This window comes from Electrophorus electricus, chromosome 20 (assembly GCF_041902795.1).
Source record: "Electrophorus electricus isolate QZ-2024a chromosome 20, ASM4190279v1, whole genome shotgun sequence".
In the NCBI taxonomy this organism is placed as follows: Eukaryota; Metazoa; Chordata; class Actinopteri; order Gymnotiformes; family Gymnotidae; genus Electrophorus; species Electrophorus electricus.
The window spans coordinates 13,886,971-13,913,189 of NC_137516.1; the positions used below are offsets into that span (position 1 = coordinate 13,886,971).

The following is a 26,219-nucleotide window of genomic DNA, read 5'->3' on the forward strand; positions in this document are numbered from 1 at the left end:
GAAGCATTACCCTTTAGGTCCTTCAGTGTTGACAGTGTGAACAATAATTACCTGGTGAGATTAATGAAGATGGTTGGATTTATGGCAGTAGGCTCTGATTGTTTTGGGTTTTTTGAGGGGGGCGGGGGCAGGGGTGGGGTTGGTTGAAGGGAATATCTGGCCTTAAAACATGATTCCCATTCAACACGTCCAGATGCTGCTGTTGCCTACAAAATAGCGTTTGAAACTGAGTTCATCCACACTAAAAAAGGGGTGACTAACTGTTGTTGTATTACTGTGAAATGTGATTGCAATATCATAATAGTGGTGTATTATTAGCTTATCCTTCAGTTGCGTTTCATCTTGTAGTGTTGGCAATGTTTTGCATGAAAAGGTCCATGAAAAGGCCCCAAAAGTAAGATTTATTGTGCAAGATTTGGGTTTGCTGTGGAAAGAGGAATTTAAGATCAGCTAATACTGATCCCCAAACGAGACATTTCTAAATCCTGGCCACAGCACAACTACTGTTATCAGTTAAAAATGTAATCTCCAAAGTCTCTGAAGTGTTTTTCTCACATTCTTATCATGCCAATTAAATGTAAATTTCTTGACACAGACACAGACTTAGTAGATGTTTGAAGTATCGTAATACTGTTTCGTGGCTCACAAGCCTACATACTTTCTTGCCTGAAAAAAAGAATACCACAGTTCAAAATAGTTCAAACTCAGGTGAGTTTGAATAATGGGGGCCATCAGCCTTCAACAATGCAATACCAGGCAAAATGTGTAAGTGTGTACATTGACTGTGCTTTAGGCTAGTATACCCCAGACTATTATTTAGTAGGACTTTGCGTATTCTTAATAGATGTCATACTGTTGACCTTTGCACTACTGACATCACAGAGGGCAGCAATATGCAAATGAGTCTTCTGTGGGGTTAATGATATATTTAGCATTAGTGTTAGCATTATCGCACAAATGTTAATAGTATCGGTTTGAGTAACGCAGACCAATTTTTAATCTGTATAATCTGTCACATCAATGTTTTAATATAGTATAGGCATACTGCAATATGTAGCAACAGTATTTTTATTCACACGGTCCTATTATCTAAACATAGGCAGCACATTTTTCCTTCTAGCATGTAAAGAAAACAGAAGAAAACAAAATAATTTTTTAAAAGTTCTAGCAAGAAACTGCTTAAATGTTTTTAATTTTTTTTGGAAAGTGGGAACAGTGAATGACATATCAGACGAGGCTGAAGGGCTGTAAACCAGAGCCATAATGAGGAGATTGTATTCATCAGGCCCGGTGGTGTTTCAGGCGTTGTAGGAGGCAGTCTAGAAAGCTGTCCTTGTTCTTGTTTAGTTCCTCACTCCTTGACCCAAACGCGTTATTTGACTTCAGTATGTAATGGCTTGTGCTTCTCATCCCATGGCTGCTACGGCCAAGGCAACAGCCTGCCTGCCAAATTGACTTCATCCCCAGTGGCTCATGTTTGTAGCCCATTTCGATAGGGTAAAAGGCATTCTGTGTTACACTGTATATGTATCATAGGAGTTAATAACCTGTACCTTTATGGAGCAGTCATTGTATATGTATCATAGGAGTTAATAACCTGTACCTTTAGGGAGCAGTCATTGTATATGTATCATAGGAGTTAATAACCTGTACCTTTAGGGAGCAGTCATTGTATATGTATCATAGGAGTTAATAACCTGTACCTTTAGGGAGCAGTCATTGTATATGTATCATAGGAGTTAATAACCTGTACCTTTAGGGAGCAGTCATTGTATATGTATCATAGGAGTTAATAACCTGTACCTTTATGGAGCAGTCATTGTATATGTATCATAGGAGTTAATAACCTGTACCCTTATGGAGCAGTCATTGTATATGTATCATAGGAGTTAATAACCTGTACCTTTAGGGAGCAGTCATTGTATATGTATCATAGGAGTTAATAACCTGTACCTTTAGGGAGAAGTCACTGACACTGTCATTGCCGTTTATTCTGCTATTTCCTTTATTTCACTTACTTCTTATTTGCATATGTTATATGTTCGTATTTGAATGTGGTATTTTGATCTGCAACCATACGTTTTCCTATCCTCCAGTTTTCCCATTACAGCTCCTGCAGCTATGAGTTGTGAGGGCATCAGAGTTGACCCCCTCCACTTTTCTCTCTCCTTCTTGTGCAGAAGCGGTTAGTGATCGCGAGCGGCCTAGTTGTGGCGGTGTTCCTCTTCGTGGTGGTGGTGAAATTCTCAGAGAAGCCTTGTTTCCAGCTGCTGACCTTGCTGGGCCAGGGCATCTCTGGTTGGTGGTCCTTCTCCCAACAGCCTCATGAAGCCTTCCAGGCCGGGCACCCCGGCTATGTCAGCGTTCCCAAGCAGGAGGTGAGAGCTATGTCCAGACCCCACCCTCATAAGACTTAGGCCGACACTGTAAAGAGCAGTCGGCGCTGTGTTTGATAGCCAGTGGCCACAAGTTCATTTCCACTTGTTCACTTCACCAATATATTCTACCCTGTTTAAATTATGGAATCTCAGTGCGTCTGCTCCCTCACACTTGTCTCTGTCTGAAAGGCCTCTGTGCTTCACTTGGAAGTCTGTAGCCTGTGAGGCCAACAGTGTTGAACCTGTAGGATGTGTCTGTATGCTAATGAATGTTTCTGTACTGATATAACCCCTAGAATGGGCTATTTGCTTAACTGGTGGAATTCAGTAATCTCTATAGCTAGATCTTTTGCCTAGAGGTCTACCTCTCACAATATTAACATGCATCATTATAGTTTATTACTGTTTGAACCCCCTTACCTATCATGTTACTCACAAGAGAGTATTAATGGCAAACCTCGAGGAAAGGTTAGACCCCTGTCGTTGTATGGATAGCTTCCAAGGCTGGGACTTGCATGGTTAAGGGCATTGGGGTGGATGTCTGAGACAGACCTTTGATTCATAGCAGCATTGGCAATGTTACTGCTTCCCTGTAAATTATCGCCAGGAGTAGTGTAGCACTTTTCCCATGGACAAAATAGATCAACACTTTATTGCCTTGTCTTAAGGCAGACTGACTGAGTGGTTTATTAAGGGACAAACTGCTTGAAACAGATTTGAGGATATTGATGGTCATGATTATAATGATGATGAGTCTAAACTGAGTTTAATCAAGGTTACTGCTTTTTTTTTTGCTGCGGTAGATGACAGTAGATGACGCAGTATCATTTGATTCATGCATATAATGCCTAGATCTTGAGTAACTATGTATGACTTGACTGATCCCAGTGAGACGGGCAGGGGTCATGACCATGCCGTGTCTCACTTCCGGGTGCCCAGCAGTCAACAACAGCCACAACACTGACTGCCAAATTTGGAAGAGCCACGTGACATGAAGGTTCTTCTGCCATAAGACTGGCGTGTGCTCCGGCTCATCACAGCTTTGTTTTGGGAGTGGGGGGGTGGGGTGGTTTGGAGATGATTGACATTTGGCCTTGTGCCAGTAAAAGAGGTCAGACATACGTCAACAGTGGTAACAATGCCATCGCCTGCCTTTCAAACATGATGGAGCTCTAAGAGCATCTAAGAGCTCTATGAGCACAGGTGTTTGCTTCATCAGTAGTTGCTGTCAGATCACCAGTCTGTACCTGACAGTCCATCCTGGATGAATGCCTCAAATCCTTCCGTTGATGTGCATGGTAGAACTAGGTTTTGGTTCAGTATCAGGCTGATGGTGGTTTGTGCTTTCTCCTGATGTGGTGGTCTAGTTGTACTTGGTCATTTGTGATTAACTGGCTGCAGACGGACCAACCCTAGAAATTTCCAGGTTTGCCTGGTGAATAGTGCACCAGGAACAGGATGTCATTGCTAAGGAGAAATTCCAGACTAGGCAAAAATTTTAAGTTTTCTCTAAATGTCATCTCCTTAACATGCTTGGGAAAAAACATTTGGTAAATAAACCGTTTTTGCATTTGTACATTGATAGTGATGTTGATTTCATTGGGAAATACTTTATATCCATTACTGTACTTAAAGCAGAAGAATTTGTGCTTAGATGATTATTTAACTGCACTTTCACATTTATGTTACTCACACTTAGACCAGCTGCTGTGAGTAAATTAACTATGTAAAAAAAGAAATGAACTCCAATTAAGAGCTATAGGATGAATAGTCTTACTTTCATGCATATACCTTATTAACTCATTTTGGTCAAATGGTGAGATTTTTTCTAGTTTGTCTATTTGGTCTAGACAGATATACAGTGGTGTGAAAAAGTGTTTGCCCCTTTCCTGATATCTTATTTTTTTGCATATTTGTCACACTTAAATGTTTCAGATCATCAAACAAATGTAAATATTAGACAAATATAACACAAGTAAACACAAAATGTAGTTTTTAAATGAAGGTTTTTATTATTAAAGGGAAAAAAAATCCAAACCTATATGGCCCTGTGTGAAAAAGTGATTGCCCCCCCTGTTAAAACATAAAATAACTGTGGTCTATCACATCTTTGGAAAGCTGAATTCAATTTCTCTAGCCACACCCAGGCCTGATTACTGCCACACCTGTTCTCAATCAAGAAATCACTTAAATAGGACCTGCCTTACAAAGTGAAGTAGACCAAAAGATCCTCAAAAGCTAGACACCATGCTGCGATCCAAAGAAATTCAGGAACAAATGAGATACAAAGTAATTGAGATCTATCAGTCTGGAAAAGGTTATAAAGCCATTTATAAAGCTTTGGTACTCCAGTGAACCACAGTGAGAGCCATTATCCACAAATGGCAAAAACATGGAACAGTGGTGAACCTTCCCAGGAGTGGCTGGCTGACCAAAATTCTCCCAAGAGCGCAGCGACAACTCATCCAAGACGTCACAAAACACCCCACAACAACATCCAAAGAACTGCAGGCCTCACTTGCCTCAGTTAAGGTCAGTGTTCATGACTCCGCCATAAGAAAGAGACTGGGCAAAAATGGCCTGCATGGAAGAGTTCCGAGATGAAAACCACTGCTGAGCAAAAAGAACATAAAGGCTCGTCTCAGTTTTGCCAGAAAACATTTTGATGATCCCCAAGACTTTTGGGAAAATACTCTGTGGATTGATGAGACAAAAGTTGCATTTTTTGGAAGGTGTATGTCCCATTACATCTGGTGTAAAAGTAACACAGCATTTCAGAAAAGGAACATCATACTAACAGCAAAATATTGTGGTGGTAGTGTGATGGTCTGGGGCTGTTTTGCCGTTTCAGGACCTGGAAGACTTGCTGTGGTAAATGGAACCAGGAATTCTGCTGTCTACCAAAAAATCCTGAAGGAGAATGTCCGGCCATCTGTTTGTGACCTCAAGTTGAAGCGCACTTGGGTTCTGCAGCAGGACAATGATCCAAACACACCTGCAACTCCACCTCTGAATGGCTTAAGAAAAACAAAATGAAGACTTTGGGGTGGCCTAGTCAAAGTCCTGACCTGAATCCGATTGAATCCGATTTTTCATTAAGGGCCATGTAGGTTTGGATTTTCTTTTCCCTTAATAATAAAAACCTTCCTTGAAAAACTGCATTTTGTGTTTACTTGTGTTATCTTTGTCTAATATTAACATTTGTTTGATGATCTGAAACATTTAAGTGTGACAAACATGCAAAGAAATAAGCTATCAGGAAAGGGGCAAACAGTTTTTCACACCACTGTAATAATGTCTGAGGTACAACGATAGTTTACTGTAAGAAATTTTGGTTTTATTTCTTTATTTTTTCTCATTTGTTGCTGTGTATACACAGCCATATTTTGCTGATAAGTTCCATATTACTGCTTTGTTATTAGATTCATATCTTCCCACACGGTATGCATGACATTGTAATCAGAAGTTGCTTCAAATATTTATTTATTTTTTGTGGAAAAGAAATACATTTTCCATATTTTCACACTTCTACATCATTTTCATATTTCTGACAATTTAAGGATTTCAGTTTTACTGGAATGTATCCTTGGTGTACCTTTAAATTTCCTATTCAATTCTATGTCCTGACAAGGATGTAAGGTGTTATTTCGCAGGTTATTTGCAGTTTTCTCTGGATTGTTAGTTTTTACTCACGTCCATTTTTTTTTTACCTTTGAACTTTCTAAAGCATTTATTTGGATTTCAGTATCACAGCTATAGAGCTATAGGAAGAATATGATCAGTATCAAAATGAAAAAACAATCTAAAGAGTATTGGATGTCTGGGAATTTAATTATTTAAATCATGAGAGTTTGTGTGTGTGCATGTGTGTGTGTGAGAGAGAGAAGGAGAGAGAGAGTGAGAGAGAGATATGTACAGAATAACTGTTCACCAAGATATTTCAGGCCTTTTTTCTTTCATATCTTTCATTTACTGTAAATGATACATCATTTGCTGCATCTTGCATTATTTCATACAAAAGTGCCTTGTCTTATGTTCCCTGTTCATGTTTTTCTGAAGTGCTGCTGTGTAGTCTTTCCCAGGTTTGATCACAACAGCACCTGATCCACTGAGAATTATCCTGATTTTGAGCACACCTGCCTTCATTCCAAATCACACAGCTGAGCACCTGGATATAAAGAAGCAGTAAAGGGGTTAAATCAGTTTATGAGACCTTGTAGAGCATGTGTTAGCTTCTACAGCTAACGCATTGTACATGTGAAAAGCAGATCTACTTTAAATTCTGTTTAAATTATGTGAAATTATGTGAAAGGTGGCCTAAGGGATTATAAAATTAATCGTAATAATTAAGAATCTCTTTTCAGGCACGCATGAGTCCTGTACTTGTACTGAATAATATTGCCAATGGAAATTCTTCATGAAATCATTGCTAGTTTAGGAAGAGGCTTAATGTGTGTGTGGGAAACCAATCTTAAGTGACATGAAGTTTGTATTTGATTACACATTGTAGCCAACGTGTTATGAAACACAGCACAGTGCTAACCAAGTGTTTTGCTAGATTGACTTAAATACCTCCCACATTTTCATAATAAAACATATTTGCTCCATTATGCAGAATCCCCAAAGGTATGGCTGTTTTGATCCTATGTTGTGGTAAAATTCCTCATGTTTGGTTAAATTGTATTAAACATTGTTCTTGCTAGAAGAGAAGAGCTATAAGGTGTCATCATACTTGTTTCTGGCTGTGGATCTAGAGTAAGACATGAAAATTAAAAGTGGCCCTATTAGTGTACCCTGATTAACCTTTTTTAAAGTTAAATATCATGAATATTGTTTCAGCAATTAATGTCTACCTAGATGGAGAAACAGCACTATAATGGTTAGATCTTAGCAATTCTGATGCAGTTTGGCATGTTTGTTGAACAAATTACAGAAATGGAGATAGGCCTGGAATTATGGTTTTGGTGTCATATATAATTTTTAGGACTTCACATTCCTATGGGCTAGATACTGAAAAGAAGACAAACTAAAGTATTAAAGCCATGGATAAATAAGCTAGCAAAATGGAAACCTTTTATTTTTATTTTGCTTTAAATATATTTACATTATGACAAAACCCTAATGTACAGTTTATTAAGATGTTTCTAAATTGTTGTATCTGAAACATCAGAACTATCATCTGGTTATATTATTGGTTTGTTTTTATAAACATGATAGACAAACAAGGTAAGTACACATCTCTGGCCTTGAAGTCCAAAAAGTAACCTAACCTTCCACGTACTGGAGCCTAAAGCAAGTAACAGGAGGGGTGTCATTCGCAGAACTCACGGTGCGAGCATTCATGGAGTGAGTAATCGCTCACACCACGTCTGAGTAGCAGTCTGCAACAGTCAGCGTTGTGGAAGCCTTCTGGTCTTCTGCCAGTCGCTGGCCACAGCTACGTGCATGTGAGTGATATACTGTGCCGTAAGCCACCAGACTTGCTTGAGAAACTGTTGAAGGGTTTTGAACATGGTTCTGATTCGCCACTCACATGCCAGGAACTTCAGTCTTATGTATTATTTATAGTGGGTGCTTTGGTTTGTTCAGTTAGGCCTGGTGCCGAGCAGTAGATATGTTTGATGTAGAGCACTGGCCAACTCTTAATGTCTGGAGTGAAGCGATTCTCTCTGGTGCCTTGTGTGTTTATACTGACAGTATTTCTTTGAAAATGAATCCAAAGTTGAATTGACATAGAAATGATGCATAACTGCATTGAGAACTGAAGCACCACTGTCTAAAGGCAAGATAAAAATTAGATGATATTAGTTAATTAAGTCAACTAAGTGATGTTATGGTCGATATGAACAGATAACTATTATAATATAGACAGTATAGTAAATATTTTTTAAATAGTAAATATCTGTCGGTGTAATAAATATTTTTATTGCAGTCTATTATTACATCAAAATCCCATCTTTTAAAATTTTTATTTTTTTAATTTTTTAAATATTCCATACAGGTCTTGCCTTTTATGTCATGGACTTCTTTGCTCTCTAAAATATATGTCATAATTTCTTAATGACAGTCCTGTGCCACAATATTAAAATAAACCTCATTACTTTATGCTTTCAGCACAGAATGATATTTCCCACTGTGCTCTAAACCCCTTTCGCACCTGTCATATAACCCATAAGTGTTTCTGGCTGTTTTCCGGGATGGGGTTGGGGTGAACGGGAGCCAGAGTTGAAATGCTGATTTGGCAGATTGCGAAGACGAGACTTAATAAACTTTCCAGCAGTGTAACGGGTACACTAAATAAATGTAAACTAAAGCCACTATATTGCAAGGTAAGAGGATGGTGTTTACATTTTCAACTTCTAACCTTTGATAGCACCTCCATGTTCTGAATCCAGATGCTTTTTGTTCTTTTGTGCATCCCTCCAGTTTATTGTCCAATTTTTTTTTCTGATTTCCTGAACATGAATTCAGGTTTATCATAACATCAGCCTACAAACTTTATAGACATAATAAATTAGTCACAAATTGCAATAAGTTGCAAAACAAATGTTGATCTGAATGTGTTAGACAGAATAACCTGATTCCAGCATTCCAGATTTTGTATATGAAAGGGCTTTCAAGACACCATCCTCCAGTCCTTAGTCTTCCAGTTTTTTTTCAAGCACCCCACCCTCCTAATGTCTTCTCTAGTGAAATGGTTGTTCCTTAAGCAAGGGATCCAGGCTTCCACTGCACACAGAATCCATCCAAAACCCCAGACCAAGTTCTCAGAGCTGGAACCCTATCTCTCTTGTGCAGTCCTTAGCAATACTATGAACATAACAGAAAGGTGTGGTTTGCACTCGCGAATGGTCTATTACTGCATGAAAGATGAACTGATGTTAACATTGGGCTGGGCAAACCTGTGAAGCAGGTCCTCTTAAGTAGACCTCTTCACTAAGAACAAATGTACTAATCGCTCCCAGTTCGTGGATAATGGTTTTTATTAGCATAAAGATTCTCAAGGTGAAGTGCAGCCCCAATGGTTGTAAATTAATGATGATCATCTCTGGTGCATTGAAGATGATTTCATGATGTAGCGTTACTGTGGTCTTCTAGGGGAGGGAACGTGTGTGAATGTGTGTGAGAGACTGTGTGTGTATGTGTGTGTGTGTGCTTGTGTACTGAATATAGAGCAGTGATAAAGAGAAAGATAAAACACCAGAGGTACAAATTTTAGTTCCAAAAGGATGCTGTGTGTGAGGTGTGTGTGGTGTGTGTACACCCTGTGAGAGGCAGAAAAACAGAAACTGCATGTGCATGCCACATGCCCAGGCAAATCTTATCTTCAAAGAGTCCATCTCACTCAGTAGCATCATCTCTGTAAAAACCTTCAGTTCCCATCTGACTAGCACAAGGCTAGACCACTATTTTCATACATTTCCCTTCCCTGTTGTGTATGTGTGTGTGTGTGTGTGTGTGTGTGTGTGTGTGTGTGTGTGTTTGTGTGTGTGTGCGCGTGTGTGTGTGTGTACAGGGGCGAGATAAAAGGACAGATAGAGGACTCAATGTATTTAGCCATGCATGGATATCCCATTCTTTTGTCTCATTAAATTCAATTCTTTGTGCGTGGCAAGTGGGGTATCTGAAGCTTTAGATCAAAATAGTCCAGATTTGAGGCTTGAGCAGCATTGTGCCATGTGCCATGTGCCAGGTCTTCAGCTGCCTGGCGTACAGAAGAGATGGACTGCCCTGGCATCATATCCTTGGAACTCTCCCCTGAGCATCCATTCACGCTCTGTTCAAGGAGGGGACAATGGACAAGCTTCCACAGATAGAAGGGAATTCTTATACGTCTCTGTTGATGAGAATCTTTTAAGCGGATTTGGAGTTTGTTTGTATTTTTATGATGATGGTTTTGGGCATAAACAGTTGAAAGCTTTCCTTGAATTCTATGCATTAAATGCACAATATAGTAAAGTGGTTTTGCATCAGATATTTTTAATAGCATATGCATGTGTTGCTATTTTTATAAGTCTTTTATAAGTCTCAGTTTTGCAAATACCCCACCATAAGTTACTGTAGGAGGGTTTTTGATTACAGCATTTGCAAAGAAACATGTAATATTATCCATTTAAAACTCTAAAATGATCTTTTCTTTTCCTTGCATCTGTTCTTCATGCTCTGAAATCTCAATATGAAATCTGATATCTCAACTCTGACAACATTCCACCAGGTCCTTCTATATCTGTTTGAGATTTTTTTTACTTTTCATAAATAGCAGATTGTGGCTTGGGGCTGTTCTTTGTTCTCCCACCCGTCTCTTCGTTCTCTCCCCTTGTCTTGTTTTGCAGCCACAGGGTAGTTCCATCAGAGAATTATCATCACGACACTATTTTTACAACACTACTTTTACAACAGCTGTATATTCCTACAACATCAGTATATTCCTTTATATCTCCTAATATATCAGAGCTTTACTGTCATTCAGTAGATGTTTTTAGTGGCAGGTCAAACTCAGACACATACAGTCTCCGAGATGATGTAGGAGGCATGATGAGGTCTAGGCAGGCCCTGGCTGATCAATATGTGCAGAGAGCTGTGAAGATTAGACTGGGACTCAGCATGTGTTAATGCAGGCGCTAACGGTTTCCCAAGGCTGCAGTGCTATATCTGCCTGTCCTCTGGTTCACCTCTATCCTCTGGCCCGCCTCTCTCCTCTGACCCGCCTCTCTCCACAGGACGGCTGGAGGTCCAAGTAGCTTGTTGTGAGGAGCTTAAAAGCAAGTGCTGTCTCGTTCGCTGCCTGCCCTGAAGATCATGTTAAGAAATTCTCCATGGGGTCAGTGACATCAAGAGTTTACAAACTGAGAGGTGGACTTCCAATGGTCACATTGAGCAGTGGAACAAAAAAGCATGTTAGTCGGTTCTGTAAAGCCGAATACCACCGTAGATTGTGTAAAGTTGTAAAAAAGAAAACAATTAATGTATTCATTGTACAACTAGCAATGTTTTTGTATCTCACATGACCTATCCAAATTCAAGGCTATTTGCATTAAAGCAAGTGACACAGGGGAGGTGTAACAGAGAAGACTTATTATCTATTTGCAGGCTGTGATATTGATAGCCTCTATTATGCTTCATTGGTGGTAGTGTGTAACCAAGTTATATTGGTTAGCCAAGCGGCACTGACAAACAGTCATTTGGAAGCAGGGCTTTTCTGCTGGCATTCAGTGCCTGTTTGCTACATTGGTTGCTTCAATCCAGAGAGCAGTGTTATAGGTATGATACTAAGGCTCAGTTAGCATAAGCTCATTGTGTTGCTAACACAGAATGTGGGCGTTCAGGCATCTCACTGCTGCCAATTAGCCTCAGTGTCTGTTTGGAAGAGATGGCTTCTGGGGGTTTCCTTTTTTCTTTTGTGGGGGATTTTCTTTTCTTTAGTGGAGCTTAGCAAGCTAATTGTTTAAGATTCTTTCAAAATCCGGCAAGTCATGTCCAAGCTGATAACACAGCTGTCTTTGGGTCTTGCAAAACAAAATGCTGTCACCAAGGCTTTTGATAAAGTATCTATGTATGTGTGTATGTGTGTGTGTGTGTGTGTGTGTGTGTGTGTGTGTGTGTGTGTGTGTGTGTGTGTGTGTGTGTGTGTGTGTGTGTGTGTGAGAGAGACAGTTTGGGCACTAATGTATGACAAATGTAAGTAATACTGAAAAGTAATTGTACTAAAGTAGCAAAGAAAATGTGTATTATCTTTTGTTTTTAAAGAATCCTGTATCACACTGGTAGGTATTACTGTCAAATATGTAATTGTATCACGTGATTGAAAGTGCTTCTTAATAGCTCATGTTTGATTAAATACAACCACTGAAATGTTCACAGAAATGGTAATGCTGTACTTGCTTGATAATAAGGGCAAAGTCTATTTAAAATTCACACACACACACACACACACACACACACACACACACACGTGTGTGTGTTGGGTAATTTGTATGAATTTTCAGCCATTTTATGAAAATGATCTTAGTATTCCCACCTGTCTCTTTCTCTCTTCTGCCTTTCTTTCCAACTCTCTCTGTCCCTCTGCCCCTAAGCCTCTGAAGCTGCAGTGTGACGTGTGCAGTGTGGTGTCCAGCTCAGGCCAGATTTTGGGCCGGGAGGCAGCACCCGAGATCGACCACGCCTCCTGCGTGTGGCGCATGAATAATGCGCCGATACGCGGCTTCGAGCGCGATGTGGGCAGCCGCACGGACCTGCGCGTGGTCTCGCACACCAGCGTGCCGCTGCTGGTGCAGAAGCCGCAGCACTTCTTCGGCCGCCGCGGCAACGAGACGGCGTATGTGGTGTGGGGTCCTCTCCGCAACATGCGTGGCGACGGCAAGGGCGTCGTCTACAACATGCTGCGGCAGGCGGCCGAGAACTACCCGCACGCCCGCATCTACATCACCACGGAGGAGCGCATGAACTACTGCGACACGATGTTCAAGAAAGAGACGGGCAAGGACAGGTGAGAGAGAGAAAATTAGAAGAAGAAAGGTTATACTTTTCTCACAGATTTGTCCCTGAGAAATCCACTGTCTCCTGGGTCATGGCTTTGTTGGTTGTCAGAGGACATGACATGACAACACACACTATTTTACTAGTTATGTGTATTTTCCACATGCAAAACATTTGAATCTGAAAGATGAAATGGAACTGACTTTGGTACCTTATTAGTATGCAGTTCATGCCCTCTGTCACCCTCTACTGGACATGCTAGAGCATTGCCGTTGCGTTTGACACGGTCCTTCTAACCGTGAAAGTCGGATTTCTGATGGAGGAGGTTAGAAACATCGTGTCTGCTATCATCCATCTGAGCATAGTGGGCTTGTCATCATTACTAATTCCGAAGAGCTACTCGTCTTCCCTCTGTTTCGGACTCCGAGTCCCTTGCTCCGCCTTTGTAGCGGCGAGCGCCTCAAATCTCCAGCATAGCGGCCCAAGAAGCTCTCCTGTGCTCTCATCACATATAGTCGCTCAGAATCGATAAAGGCTCAAGGTTATCTGAGCTCTGGGGCACACTAGCTGTGTGCTAATGAGCCTTGTGTATGTATGGCAAAGACATTAGCGCATGTGCCCCCCCCCCCCCCCCCCAGTGCACATCAGGACATGGCGTGACACCTCCGAGCATGTCAAACTGGTCAAAATATGGTCCAATTTCTCAGCAAGGCCTGGCTTACTTCACTGATTTCCAAAGAGAACAATAGGTGTTGCTTTAAAAGATAATAAATAATAGGCCTGGCTGCGCTACAGCCCAGATAACGGGTATGCTTAAAGAAGCAGAAGTGATTAATCCTTATCCAACATCAGCTTCTCCCATGAAAATAAAACACGCAGAGAGCAGCACTGGCCGCAGTGTGTAGCAGTTTATTCTGCCAGGGACGTTGGCATTTACTCTAGTTTGACGAGACAGTTTATGGGTGTGTGTGTGTGTGGGTGTGTGTGGGTGGGTGGGTATGTGCACACGCCTGCCCAAGAGCAGATGTGTGTGTAATGTTGGTGATAAATCAGCTTTAATAGAATAGGCTGGTGTGTGGGCGACCAGTTGGCGGCAAAGCCTCTCCTTTGAAGCCCATTTTAGGTTCTGCTGCACTTAAAGTCACTGTCCGTGACGGGAGCATGCAGTGATGAGCTGTCAGCAGAGCAAATGCCTTTGATATAACCTGAAATGACGGCATACAGCTTTAGTTGTAAATATATTTGAGGTGTGTGTTTGTATGGATAGATGTCTTAAACATGAGCAGGGTTATGGAAGTATAAGAGAGACTCATTTTTGGCAGCAAAGATAAAGCGATCAACTCGTCCTACACGTATAAATCTAGTTTTATATGTTACCTGGTGGAACGTGTATGCTCCTTCTGTGTGCATTGTTCGTGGTGCTCTGGATGGAATAACTCATCGGTGTCGCTCTGTCACCAGGCTCTGTCTTCCGAAAGGCGCTCTCCGCGGCAATGCTTGAAAGAGGTGCAGTCAGAGGAGGAATTTAAGCCTCCTCCAGCTGAGTGAGAGAGGACGCGTTCCACCTGTCATGTTGAAGTCACACCAAATTGCACCTGTCGGCCAGGCTGTGTGTTTGCTGGGAGCAGTTCTGGAAGTGATGGGATGAGGCAGGGGCTTTTTTGGCTCAGAGCCAACCTACAATTGCGTGCTAATTTCTAGAAAAAAAGGTAAATGTCACATTCTACAACAATTCTGGAGGAATTCATTGTGAGAATCTCTAGAAATCAGCCATTTAGAAATCAGTTTTAGTAATTAATTTTTAGTAATTATTTGAACGCTGTTTTACGGCTGTTTTACGGCTGTTTAGAATTGATTGACTGCTGGCATTCCAGTGATTTTTGCTTAAGGACAGACATGTCTTCCATGGAGAAGAAATCGTGCCGAATTGAAATGCAGTCACAACAGTGGAAAAACATGAAATGCAATGCACCTACAACATTACATTTCAATAGCAATGTGCAGAAAGTACCAGAATGAAAAGTTACAGAATGCATTTAGAAAGCATTGCATAAAAAACAATGCTGAATTTATGTGAGAATTGAATGCAATCCATCTTGAAATGTAACTGAGGTACAACTGTATTGCTTTCCATGTCAAATATATATGCCACATTGAAATACAATGCACACAAGAGACTGCATTTAAGAAGTGACATGTGGAAAACCAAAATTAAAAGCAAAAGATCCATTGCATTGATTTAACATTGCTTAATCTCTTAACAGAAAACGATACATAAGCCCAGTGTATTGTGTTTAATGAATAAAATGCTGAATTTCTGTCAGAACTGAATGCAAACCACTTTGAAGAGCAATCAGCTCACAACTATATAGCATTCCACTGCGCTGCTGTGAAATGTGTGAAAACAAAGCACAGTGCACATCATTGCATTTCAGGCTAGAACAGTGCAGTATTCACGTTCAGATCATTGTAATCAGTGTCTAATCGCAGCACCCTTCTGAATTTGGGGCATCATCCATGATATGGCTCCATACAAACCACAACAGACTCAGATTACCAATTACTAATTAGATGCAATGGTGTGACCCTTCTCTAACTCATTTCTCTTGAATCTGTGGCATAAGTTGCACATAAACCTAACTTGAAGTAATAGAAAATTTAAAAACCAGTATAAAGGTTTAAACAATATAATAGCTGTTGCTGCTTTTTATTTTAATGAAGGGCTTACAGTGAAAAATATGTCAGATATCAAAGCCAGTCCTGGATGATGGCTTAGAACAGATTCAAGATGGGTGTTACATCCCTGACCAGTCCCATGTGAGAAACATGAAAAATCATGCAATGTCAAAGTCCCAAAAAAGAGATCACTGGTCATCCTCACATCATTTGGTCTTTAATTACTTGACCTTTGAAATGTATTTAAAATGACTGTGAGTCCAGACACTGGCTTTGCTTCATCACATTGTATTTCTGCTCTCCTCCTGAATCCGGCAGTTAGCTGATCAAAGTTTGGGAGTCATGTCAGTGCTGTGAAGGCTGACTGAGCATTTGGCATGTTCTCTGTTTCCATCTGGTGGGCCCTGGTGTGGCCCATCATTGTGGATCTGCAGCAGAATGGACAGAGAGTGCCTGTTTTTCTCTGCGTCAGACAATTGTAACCTGACTGGATGTGGTGGTGCTAGGATATGTATGACGAGGGGTTAAACTAGGAAGAGAAGCCTGTGGCCCACTTTGTTTAGCCTGGTTAGACTTTATGGAGAATGTACCTTGGCCCAAGGTCGCCTCTGAAAGGCTGGCGGTGTGACATTGTAGCATGCTTTGAGGTGAGGCAGGATGCAAACATTGAGCTCAACGGCATTTTTCAGGGGCAAATGCACAAACATAAAACTTATTTCATTCCAAGGTTGGGCAGCTGGGTGTCAAACAAACAAATTCAGAAGATAACAATCACACCAAGAACATAACAAAACCAAAGCAAAATGGAACTAAGTTATATCCAGAAACATGAAAGCCAAACATAGAATTAACAGGAGGTTTGAAAAATAATTGACAAACAAAACAGGATGACAAGAGGTACAAATACAGTACAAAAGAGGTACAAAGTCAAATTGACTTTGCATTTATATTGACTGACCCCACACACCATGGATATGACATCTTCAAAACACTTCTCTCTGGTAAGATTATGAGGTTTGTTCTGACCAAAACCTCTTGCCACAAGCTCAGTTTTTTTCCCCAACTGCAGCTAGCCTCATAAGAAATATACACAACAAAAGATCAGATCGGAGACTAGAACAGAAGGAAAACAAGCAAAACCACATGGCATTAAGCCGAAGGGGGAAAGCTTGACAGACCTACATGGGTCCATGTGAAATACAGAGAATAGCCTTGCAGACAGGTGGAGTAAGTGTGAATGAAACAGTTAAATGAAACAGAAACCCATGGCTAGTCAATATCTAATTAATTCAGTTATTAGGTTCAATATCTAAGAGGAAAGAGATGTGCCTGAAAAATACATGATGCATAGTCTATGAAATGGTTACCAGACAACACACGGTTTATAGCAATCCTCTTGAAGGACCATATGGAATCTGTGATGACTACATTTATACCAAGCCTTAACCCTAACAGCTTTATAGGTTTCCTTTCTTTATAGGTTTGTGTAAATAACTACTATATGAATTTACAATCATGCGATTGTTAGGCCATTGTGTCATCCATAGCATCTCCTTGTCATCTTTGTGCCAGCTCAAATTTTCTGAAACATGGCCTGACATTGGAACTCAGGCACAGTGAATGTGGAGAGTGTAACTCCATGTGGGGGCATGGTTGCCATACGTTACTCCCTCGTTATGATGTCGTCCCATGTCTGCCTGCAAGTCTGTTTCTGTGAGAGCAGCCGAGGCTGAGATCTAATCCGCGTGCCCATCTGGTGATGCGATAAACTGCAGACAACTTTAATTACCGTCATTGCTCCGTGTGCCAAACGAGGCGAACGGCAGTAGCGCCGATTTAACCAGCGCCTGACTCGATGCGGGGCGCGCTGTGCCTAATCAGATTTCTGAAAGGGTCCCTGATGAACTGACTGTTGCTGGTTTTACACATCGGAATCTGCGAACATGGTGGGGTTCCTTGTAAAATGGTGAGCAGTTTACACGAGTAATTTAGTCCGTCACCCTCTGTCTGCCTCCTGCTTCTGTGTCAGTTTAGCAGCTTCCTTTGCTTCTGTATCACTGCCTCTGCTGTGCTCCACCTGTCTGTTTTCTTTCCTTTCATTCATCTGTCTCACCCTGAGCCCCTTTTCCTTTTTTCCCCTCCTTCTCCTGTTGAGGCTATACATCCTCTTTTTCCCCTGTACCATTGAGGACAGGCCAAGAAAAGCATCTTAAGCCGCATGTGCGTGTGTGTGTGTGTGTGTGGGGGGGGGGCAGCACAGTAAACTGTGTGCAGATAGCAGTGGACAGCGGTCTTAAATCATGTTGTCACATTACCATGCGGTTCCACCAGCCCAGCTGACCCTCTCGGCTGCCACATCCCAAGAAAGTGTTAAGTCACTGTAGATATCGCTATTGATAGCCAGGGCTCTGTCTCTCTGTCAGGTAACGGTTTCTCTACTAGTTACTTTATTACAAGTTATTACATGTTAGCTGCATGTGTATAACATTGTAATTACCACTTAACAATGGCGTGTTTTAATTATATGGGTTCTCATAAAAAGACTGATTACTTTACATAGTAATTAGATGTCAAACGTGTATGTTACATAATGGGAATATAACTCAAAATTATATTTCAGTTGGCTTGCTCATTTCTGTTTTACAAGACATAAGCTCCGTAACAGCCAGGCATGAGGGTGGAGTTGGGGTTAAGGTTAGTCCTCAAACAAACTTACTTTTGCCTTGATGCTATGCCTTACTTTGAAACAAACTGGAACATTAAAATAAACAATGCCTTAATTCTAGAGGTCTTTTAAGATGCTATGTGAAAGATGCTTGAGACAGTCACTTAAGGCTTTCAGTGCACAGCAGTGGCTTTTGCCCAAAGGGTGGCCTGTTCAGAAGACTTCCTTCATGACTAATTTAACCAGGCCCACTGCCCACACCAGAGAGGATTGCACCTGCATGTCATTTAATATAATATGACAAATGTGATTAGGTGTAATTAGATCAACTGACTGTTTGGCTGAAATTAATCTGCCTAAATACACAGTGTGCGCAGACGTGGAGGGTTCCAAATGGAGCTCTGCCGAACACCATAAGGAGCCAAGTATAAAAAAAAACAAACTCAGAAAGAGTGAATACAGACAGGATTGCTCGCTGAGCCACACACGACGCGCTCGATTCAGAAAGCAGCCGCTTACACAGGCATCTTTTCTAGGCAGCGTTTTCGTGCTCCCGAGATAAAGGCCGTCGAAAAGGAGCATGAAACAACTGTCTTCTTAGGTACCTTATTTTGGCAAAAGTTTGAAGGCAGCGTCATGTGTATCTTTCTCGGCAAGGGTAATGCCTTTATTCTGTTCACCGCATGAGAAACCATGAAAATTTGAAAAACATGCTTACTCTAAGTGCCTGTTCTGTTTCTAAAATTTCCTTATTGCTTTGATTAAATGTTTTATTTGTGTATTTATCGTGCAGAATTTTGCAGTTCAATTTAGCTAACTAATGTAAACGCAACCTGACAGGCAGAGCATGTAACTCGCCGGCTAGCTAGCCGTGTTAGTCGGTCTCGATCAGTTACCACGGCAGGATCGAGAGCAGAAAGGTAGCTGCTGCTATTTCAGGATGCAGTCTGTCAAGCTACCTGACAAGCTACTGGGCCACTGTGAGTAAACAAACATCATGCAGCTTACTTGAAGTTAGAACATATAATACCACTGAAATGCGGCCCGAATGCGACGCCTGCCATGGTTCCCATTGGTTAAAATGGTGCCCAGAGAGACAGGTACCTTCGTTGACTGTGACTACTAATGCGGCTGCCCACAGAAAGGAGCCCAGGTGCCGTCTGCTTGAGTAATGAATTCACCTCTTGCTTTCGCTTCTGAGAACATTCTTCAATCCGAGACATACATTCTTTGGAGAAGATTCTAAGCATTTATAATGAGCTAACATAAAAAGGCAGCTGATGTCTATGGAACTGTAAAGTATTTAATATCCGTTTGGAGCAAAGGAAGAGTTAGATATCGCAACAGAAATAAGCACAGCTTTTAGATCAGTTTTCAAAGGTTTCCAATGGCTTGATGGTTATATCAGAAACTGGGAAAGCTGTCCTTAGATCAGCTGAAAAGGCTACACTTACCACATACTTCATTCAAAACACCTAACTTGTACCTGCACTCACTGGCCACTTTATTAGGCTTGTGAGTGTATATTGCTCAAAATGTAATTATTACGCATTTATGATAGAAATAAGGATTTCACCATGATTAAATGTGGAGATATAAATGTTCAACTGTAAACTGTACCAGCCTCTGATCAGAGAATACAAACAAAGTTCGGTTTTAAAAAACATCCATTGTGGGGTAGTACTGATCGGAGCCTTGAGGTTTGGCAGGGCTTGGCTGCAGATGACTGACTACCTTGCATCCATCGCACCTGCAAACTCCATTCAGAAAGAGCTGAACTAGGTAATTAGCTGCCTCAGAGAATTGCACAGGTAAAAGGTGGATTGTCCTGTCTGTTGTGAAAAGTCAGTGTAATGGTGTATGGGACATGCCTTTTCTAGTGCACACTGATTTAAAATCAAATTAATTTTTTTGCCAAGATTGTAAAAAACTTGGGTAACTGCCTGGCTATGCTTCATTTCTTTTGCGAATGGTCATGCTCGTTTGCAGTGTAATGTCCTTACTTAAGCATATCTTTTATGCATGCCATTTATTTTATGAATTAAGGCTCTAAATTGTATTACACCTCAATAACAGGGTACTCCTCTCCTTTTTCCTTTTATAATCCTGCACTAAAGTGATGTGACGTCTGTTGTAGATGTAAGGTTTAAGTGCTTTTTTTAAGGTGGAAGTGCTATGTTTTGGTATCAGACTGGATCATCTTGTTTGAGTTGAATATATTCTTATCCCAGTTCATATTTACCACAGAGCTCATTCTCACTGCACAGCCTGTCATTTTCTTCTTTGTATGGTATTTCAAATACAAACACAAGGCAGAGAATAGTATTCCTTTCAGTTTCCATGGATAAAAATATTTTAAAAATACCATGGCATGCAAACAGGATTGTCATTCACTTTGCCTTTGATTATGTACTACATGCCAAGTGTTGCACTGGGATTTAGATTCAGGATTGCAGCAACTTTGTTTTAGTTTTTTTTAACGGTTTCGGTCTGAACAGTTTCAGACGAGTTGTGAGGTGTGTTTGTCCTGGCTTTGAGCCACACTGATCATTCCGCATTAAAAAAAGAGATTTTATACATATATTCTCAGCTGCATTGAAGTACCTATCTGGTGCATAATTCAATGTTTGTGTTCTTAGAAAATCTATTGTTTCATTTTTAGCTGGTGCAATAATTACAGCTGGATGAGTGTAAACCTGGTTCAGTCTTTGGCAGCTGGGACCTCTTATTAACCTCGGAGGCTATTTGACAGTTTTGCATTCTTTCTGCAGTTCTGGTAAATCAACACCTCAAGAGGATGAAAGACCTTCAGTGCATGAGCGCCATACGAGCAGAGAATAGTGGAATGAGAAAAAGAGGGAAGCCCATGTAGCCAGGCAACGAGACACTCATATGGTTCCATTTTTTGTATGCTATTGGTATTTGCGGTAAGTTGATACCCTTTAGGGAGGCACTACTTAGGAGATGTGTGAACAGAATCCCAGATGTTGAAGTGATTTTGGATTTTGTGCGATTTCCTCCCCCTCTTTATTTATTTATTTTTAATCTTTGGCAGTCCTCAATGACATCCAACATCCAATTTTTTACCTGCTACTGATCTTGAACCACTGGGTATTAAATATTAGTTGGAACAATGTGCTTTTTGCTTTGGTATAAATTATTGGCTTTACACAACTAAAGAGGTCTGATTCATGTTCCCATTTCTTCTACTTGAATCTTTGTTTCTAAGTGAATACTTCCAAAAGATTTCCTTTTTTTGTAAAACCTTATTTGATTTCTTGGTAATATTTGATATTTTTCTTATTTTTTCAATGATATTTCATTCAAATGTTTGCACAGTATTTTTTCATTAAGGCAGTATTTTTTGAGTGTCAGTAATAGGCAGATATTCTGAATTCAAACCATGCAAACCATCTAACACTCCTAGCTTGACAGTGAATGGAGCTATGTCTTTCACCTTATCAGGAGTGGAAATAGTAAAGGTCTTTTGTCTCCTTTTATAATAAAACCTAGAAGTGCTAAAACAGCCCATAGCCCTGACCTGACCTTGACTATTTTCATGTAGTCCGTGCACCAGTTGTTTTAGTTTTCAGAGCCAAACTCTCCACATTCCTTTTCATGCATTTTAACAGTATATGAAAAGATGATAAAATAATAAAATAACAAATGAGAACATTTCTGTGGCCTTGAAAATTAGTTGTGCATATGGCCAAGGAAACTTTTTGTGTGAAAGCTTTTTTCCATGTGCCATTTTTCTTGTTCAGATATTCAGTCAAATACAAAAATATGAACTCAATTAGCAAAATGAAGAGGAAGAGTGATGCCGATTCTGATAGTTTGGACCTAATTATTCTTCTTTCTACAAGGCTTTAGTCCACTGAAATAACTGACACAAAAGCTTGGCAGCTCAGTGGGCATAAGTGATGGGGGGGCTGGGAAGTTAAGACTAAGCAATGGTATTTTCAGTTTTCACCTCCGTTAAACTCAGTATCAAACCTAAATGTCAGCCAAAATCCGGATCACTGTATGATACATATCTTCTTTGCAAATCCATCTCCTGGTGCCAAAGCGTATAAGCCTCTTGGTTACAACAAAGACCATGCCAATGCTGGGAAGTTTATTTCCTACCATGAAAGGGAGACAGGTAAAATCCGTGACACGCTGTCAGTCGGAGTTGATAAAGATCATGACATAAGGCTTTGGCTCTTTGCAGATTAATGAATATTTGTGCCCAGGAAGCATGCTGCAAGGAATCCAAACGAGCAGGAGACTGACATGTCTCTACCTTCTCTTGATTACCCCTTCTTGGGCATTTCGTTTCATCCCATCCTCTTCAGCACAGGGGCTGAGCTTGTGGTTGGCACTCCATCCATGCTGTGAGGCTTGTCAGAAGAACATGCTGGCCTCTGGATGGAGAAAGGCCCTTTGACTGTGGCTGGAAGATAGTCAGAAATGCTTCAGTCATAGAATTGATTTCAAACTAATATCACATTGTTTTTCTTTTATTCTAGAGAATGAGAAAAATTTCATTGGCTTTAATATGAATTTCAGGGAGTCTGCAGAGAAGACTTAAGACTCAGCCTTACCCTTTACCATTGCATAACTTGAATAATAACTATTATATAATTTAGATAATTTTATATAAATGTATTATATAATTATTGTTATATAATTCTATAACTTTTTGATGGACATATTTCTGTCAGCATTGCAGTATTTCATAGTTACTTCTTCCAATTGGTAAATAGAGTGCACCTGACACATTTTAAAGTTATTAATACTGTACACATTTCACTTGGTCAAAACGCACCAAATCCCAAGAACAATGTAAAAATACAGCAAAAAAGATAGTTTGTGGCATGGTTGTGCTAATTCTCCTGTTGAAGACTATGACAAGTTATGAGAGCCTTGTTCTCAGCTGGCCTGAGCCACTGCGCTTATACAGCGAGCTGACAGGAAACTTGGGAAAAGAAAAACAGTGCCATTAGCAATTAGCCGATGGGCTTCAGTGAATGGGACTCTGCTGACCTGGCTGGATCTCCAGTGAAGAACAGAGTTGCTACAGTAATAAATGGCCCGCCAGTGACCGGTGGCTGCCGATCGCCCTGTGGGTTATTAATAGATTTCACCGGAATGGGAGTAAACACAACTGTAGCTGGGAGGAGCACTTCACCCGCTCTAATGTGTCAGGTAATAATGGCCACACTTTGCAGCATCATTAAAATAAATTGGTTTGGCCCGCTTAAGAGTGGTAGCGAGTAGAACCATTTCCCCAGGCTCGAACACTATAGCATGTCCGTCCCACAGGGGGGCTGTTTTATGCCTTCAGCAAGAAATCGTAAAAGTTCTGTTAGTCATGCCTATTAAGCTTAGCAGTGATGAATTTCCGTTTCTACTGTAGTCGTCAAATGGCATCCGTGAGACGATGTTCCCATTAAAAGTATACTAATTGGCAAGTGCTTAAGTAAACCTTGTCACTGAGATGCAGATTTGAATCACATGGTCATTGACAGGAATCTCCCACTTCCTGCCAGTATGTAATATTTCATCCACTGATGTTTGTGTGGTCACATGATTAAATTAAGCAAAATGTGCTCTCCGCCCAGTATGTTGAGACTTAAATATATCAAATGACCGAGATGTCACACAGGTTAAGCTAAAGCTGCTTTGTGGTGAAACAGAAGAAAATGAGCCATTTCCTGAGATACAGCCGGGTCGAGGTTCAGCCTCTTTTTCCCTTTGCTCTAAAATCAATGCTTTGAAACCATCGCGGCTGCAGGAGGATCGGTCATTAAAACGGTATTGTGTTCCCTCAGGCAAATCGCACAGCACTTTAACACTGAACAATGCCTCCGCAACTCCTCCCCGACAGCAATTTAGTGAGCCAGAGTGGCTGCAGCTGCAAGTAGGGGAGGAGGGACGGATTTAACGTGTGAGCTTTAAAGCCAGTCTGCTCCACTCTGCACAAAGCCAGCGCAAAATGGATTTCGCCGTGGTCCCCGTCGCTGCCACAAAACGGGCACACAAGCGCCAGTCTGCCTGGATAACTGGCAACTTGGGCATGGGGATGCAGAGTGGCGAGCGCACACGCTCAAGGTTGCGTGGGGAATAAGAGTACAAGAGGCTCCGACGGGATGCATGCCCAGCCACTAAGGGCCCGGCAGGTGAAGCCGTGGAGGCGAGCGTCATGCGTGGTACGCTGTTTACTTTGTGTGCTGCTCCAATTGTCAAGAGTTCATTTCTCAGATACTGTTTATTTCCTGGGAAAGAGGCGGAGGGTGTTCTGCTTGTGTCTGTGTCAGTTGCTCTCACTTGCTGAAGGGCTCTCAGGCTGGTCAGACGAAGCATGTTTTGTTTCAGAGAGATCGTTATCAGCTCATCATTATAACTGCTGCATAGGACTGTTGCTCGTGACCACTGCCTTTGTAAAGAAAGAAAGAAAACTTTCAGATGCAATCACTTCTAAAAATGGGCAAGCTGTTCACATTGAAACATTGCAGAAAAGGACTGGTGACTCTTCATGCAAATGTAAAGCATGTGTGGGTCTATATCAGTTATATTTTACCAGAACGCCTCTCGGTTTCTGTCAGCTTCTTACAACCTATGTTTACTAAGGTTGTTGTGTGTCTCAGAGTGCCCTCTATGCTGCTGTTAACCTCTGCAATAAAAGTCCGGGCACTTGCAATCACACGGCCACCACTGACACCCAGTGACACTTTGACGGGTTGGGCATTGAGCTTCATGCATGCTATCCTAAAATGTCCTGAACCGTCCTGACATGTCCTGAACCATTCTCGCTCCACTGAGTGTGGCTCACCACGAGTGGGCTCTAAGAATCAGGGCCTTCCAAACGTAGCTGACTTGGATTTCTTTGTTGACAGGATCCAGTCAGGGTCATACCTGAGCACCGGCTGGTTCACACTCATTCTGGCCATGGACGTATGCAAGGAGATCAGGGTGTATGGAATGATCAACAACACTTACTGCAGGTAAAGCCTACTTCTCTTCGCTGTGACTCACAAACGCTTTTACACTGATATAACATAAGTTTCCTTTATCCATCTCTTTACCTTAACCATGAAAACCCCAGAACAGGGCCGGGAATATATTGTATTGAAAAAGAAACCATGGACACAGTCACTAGCCTTGAGCTAGTGAAGTTAGAGACACTTAACCAAGCTGCTGTACCAAGTGTTTTTAGTTGCTGGCTTACTGTGTAATTAGAATGTCAAAACAGTTCCACACAGCAGCGGATGACTTCATTTGGAAAAATAATGAGGCAATAATTCTTTATAAAGCAAGATATGTGCTTATTTTCTATCTCTTTGGCCCTTAATGTGCTCATAATGTTTTCCCTTGTTGGCTGATGTTGGGGAGTTATTTTTACTGATCTCATTCCCCTCTACTGCATTTACTCATTTACCACAACCTGCCATAACCTGCCCTGTGAATTCTGTTCAACATCAAAATCTCTGAAAATCTCTACCTGGGTTCTATATTCAGGGGGGTGTAAACAGTGCTGGTAATCAAAGAAAGAGATGGTTTGCTTTGCATTCCTTTAAATAGCCATTATCCTCTCTGTTGTTAATGGCTGCACCAAAACAATGAGACATTTTATAGCAAATCTCAGCAACCAGCATAGGTTGAATCAGTGGGCAAGCTGTCAGCCAAAGCACGATCATTTCGATGCAAGACGGTGCAGCAGGAAAGAATCCGTTTTAACATGATGTGCTGAGCCATCGTGGCAATTGACCCCACTGGTTTCTCCATAATTGAAATTCAACAGGTGCCGTGAGATGGAGTGGGGGGTGGTGAAATTGAATTCATTTGTTACACTGCAGGACTGGACTTGGCATGCCTGCCGAGGTATGGGAGAGCCAAATAAGCATCTGGAGGTGCTGCGACTCGGCAGGACAGCATATCCGCCCTGCCCGTTCAAAGCAGTCAGGGTCTAATGCAGAATAATTTAACAGTAAAACACAGAGTTTGACCTTAAAATGAGGAAGGAATCATTATGTACT

The 26,219-nt window shown here is 41.2% G+C and overlaps 1 protein-coding gene across 2 annotated transcripts in view; it reads left to right on the plus strand.

The window, feature by feature from the left end:
* st6galnac3 (ST6 (alpha-N-acetyl-neuraminyl-2,3-beta-galactosyl-1,3)-N-acetylgalactosaminide alpha-2,6-sialyltransferase 3) overlaps window positions 1-26,219 on the plus strand; it is a 49,637-nt gene that overhangs the window by 20,388 nt on the left and 3,030 nt on the right. Inside the window, exons 2-4 of one of the 2 annotated variants that reach the window (XM_026998366.3) lie at window positions 2,181-2,378; window positions 12,455-12,867; window positions 25,080-25,187. In XM_026998366.3, the coding sequence (XP_026854167.2) occupies window positions 2,181-2,378; window positions 12,455-12,867; window positions 25,080-25,187 (719 nt within the window). The remainder of the gene's footprint in view (window positions 1-2,180; window positions 2,379-12,454; window positions 12,868-25,079; window positions 25,188-26,219) is intronic. The other variant, XM_026998367.3, reaches the window with a different exon arrangement.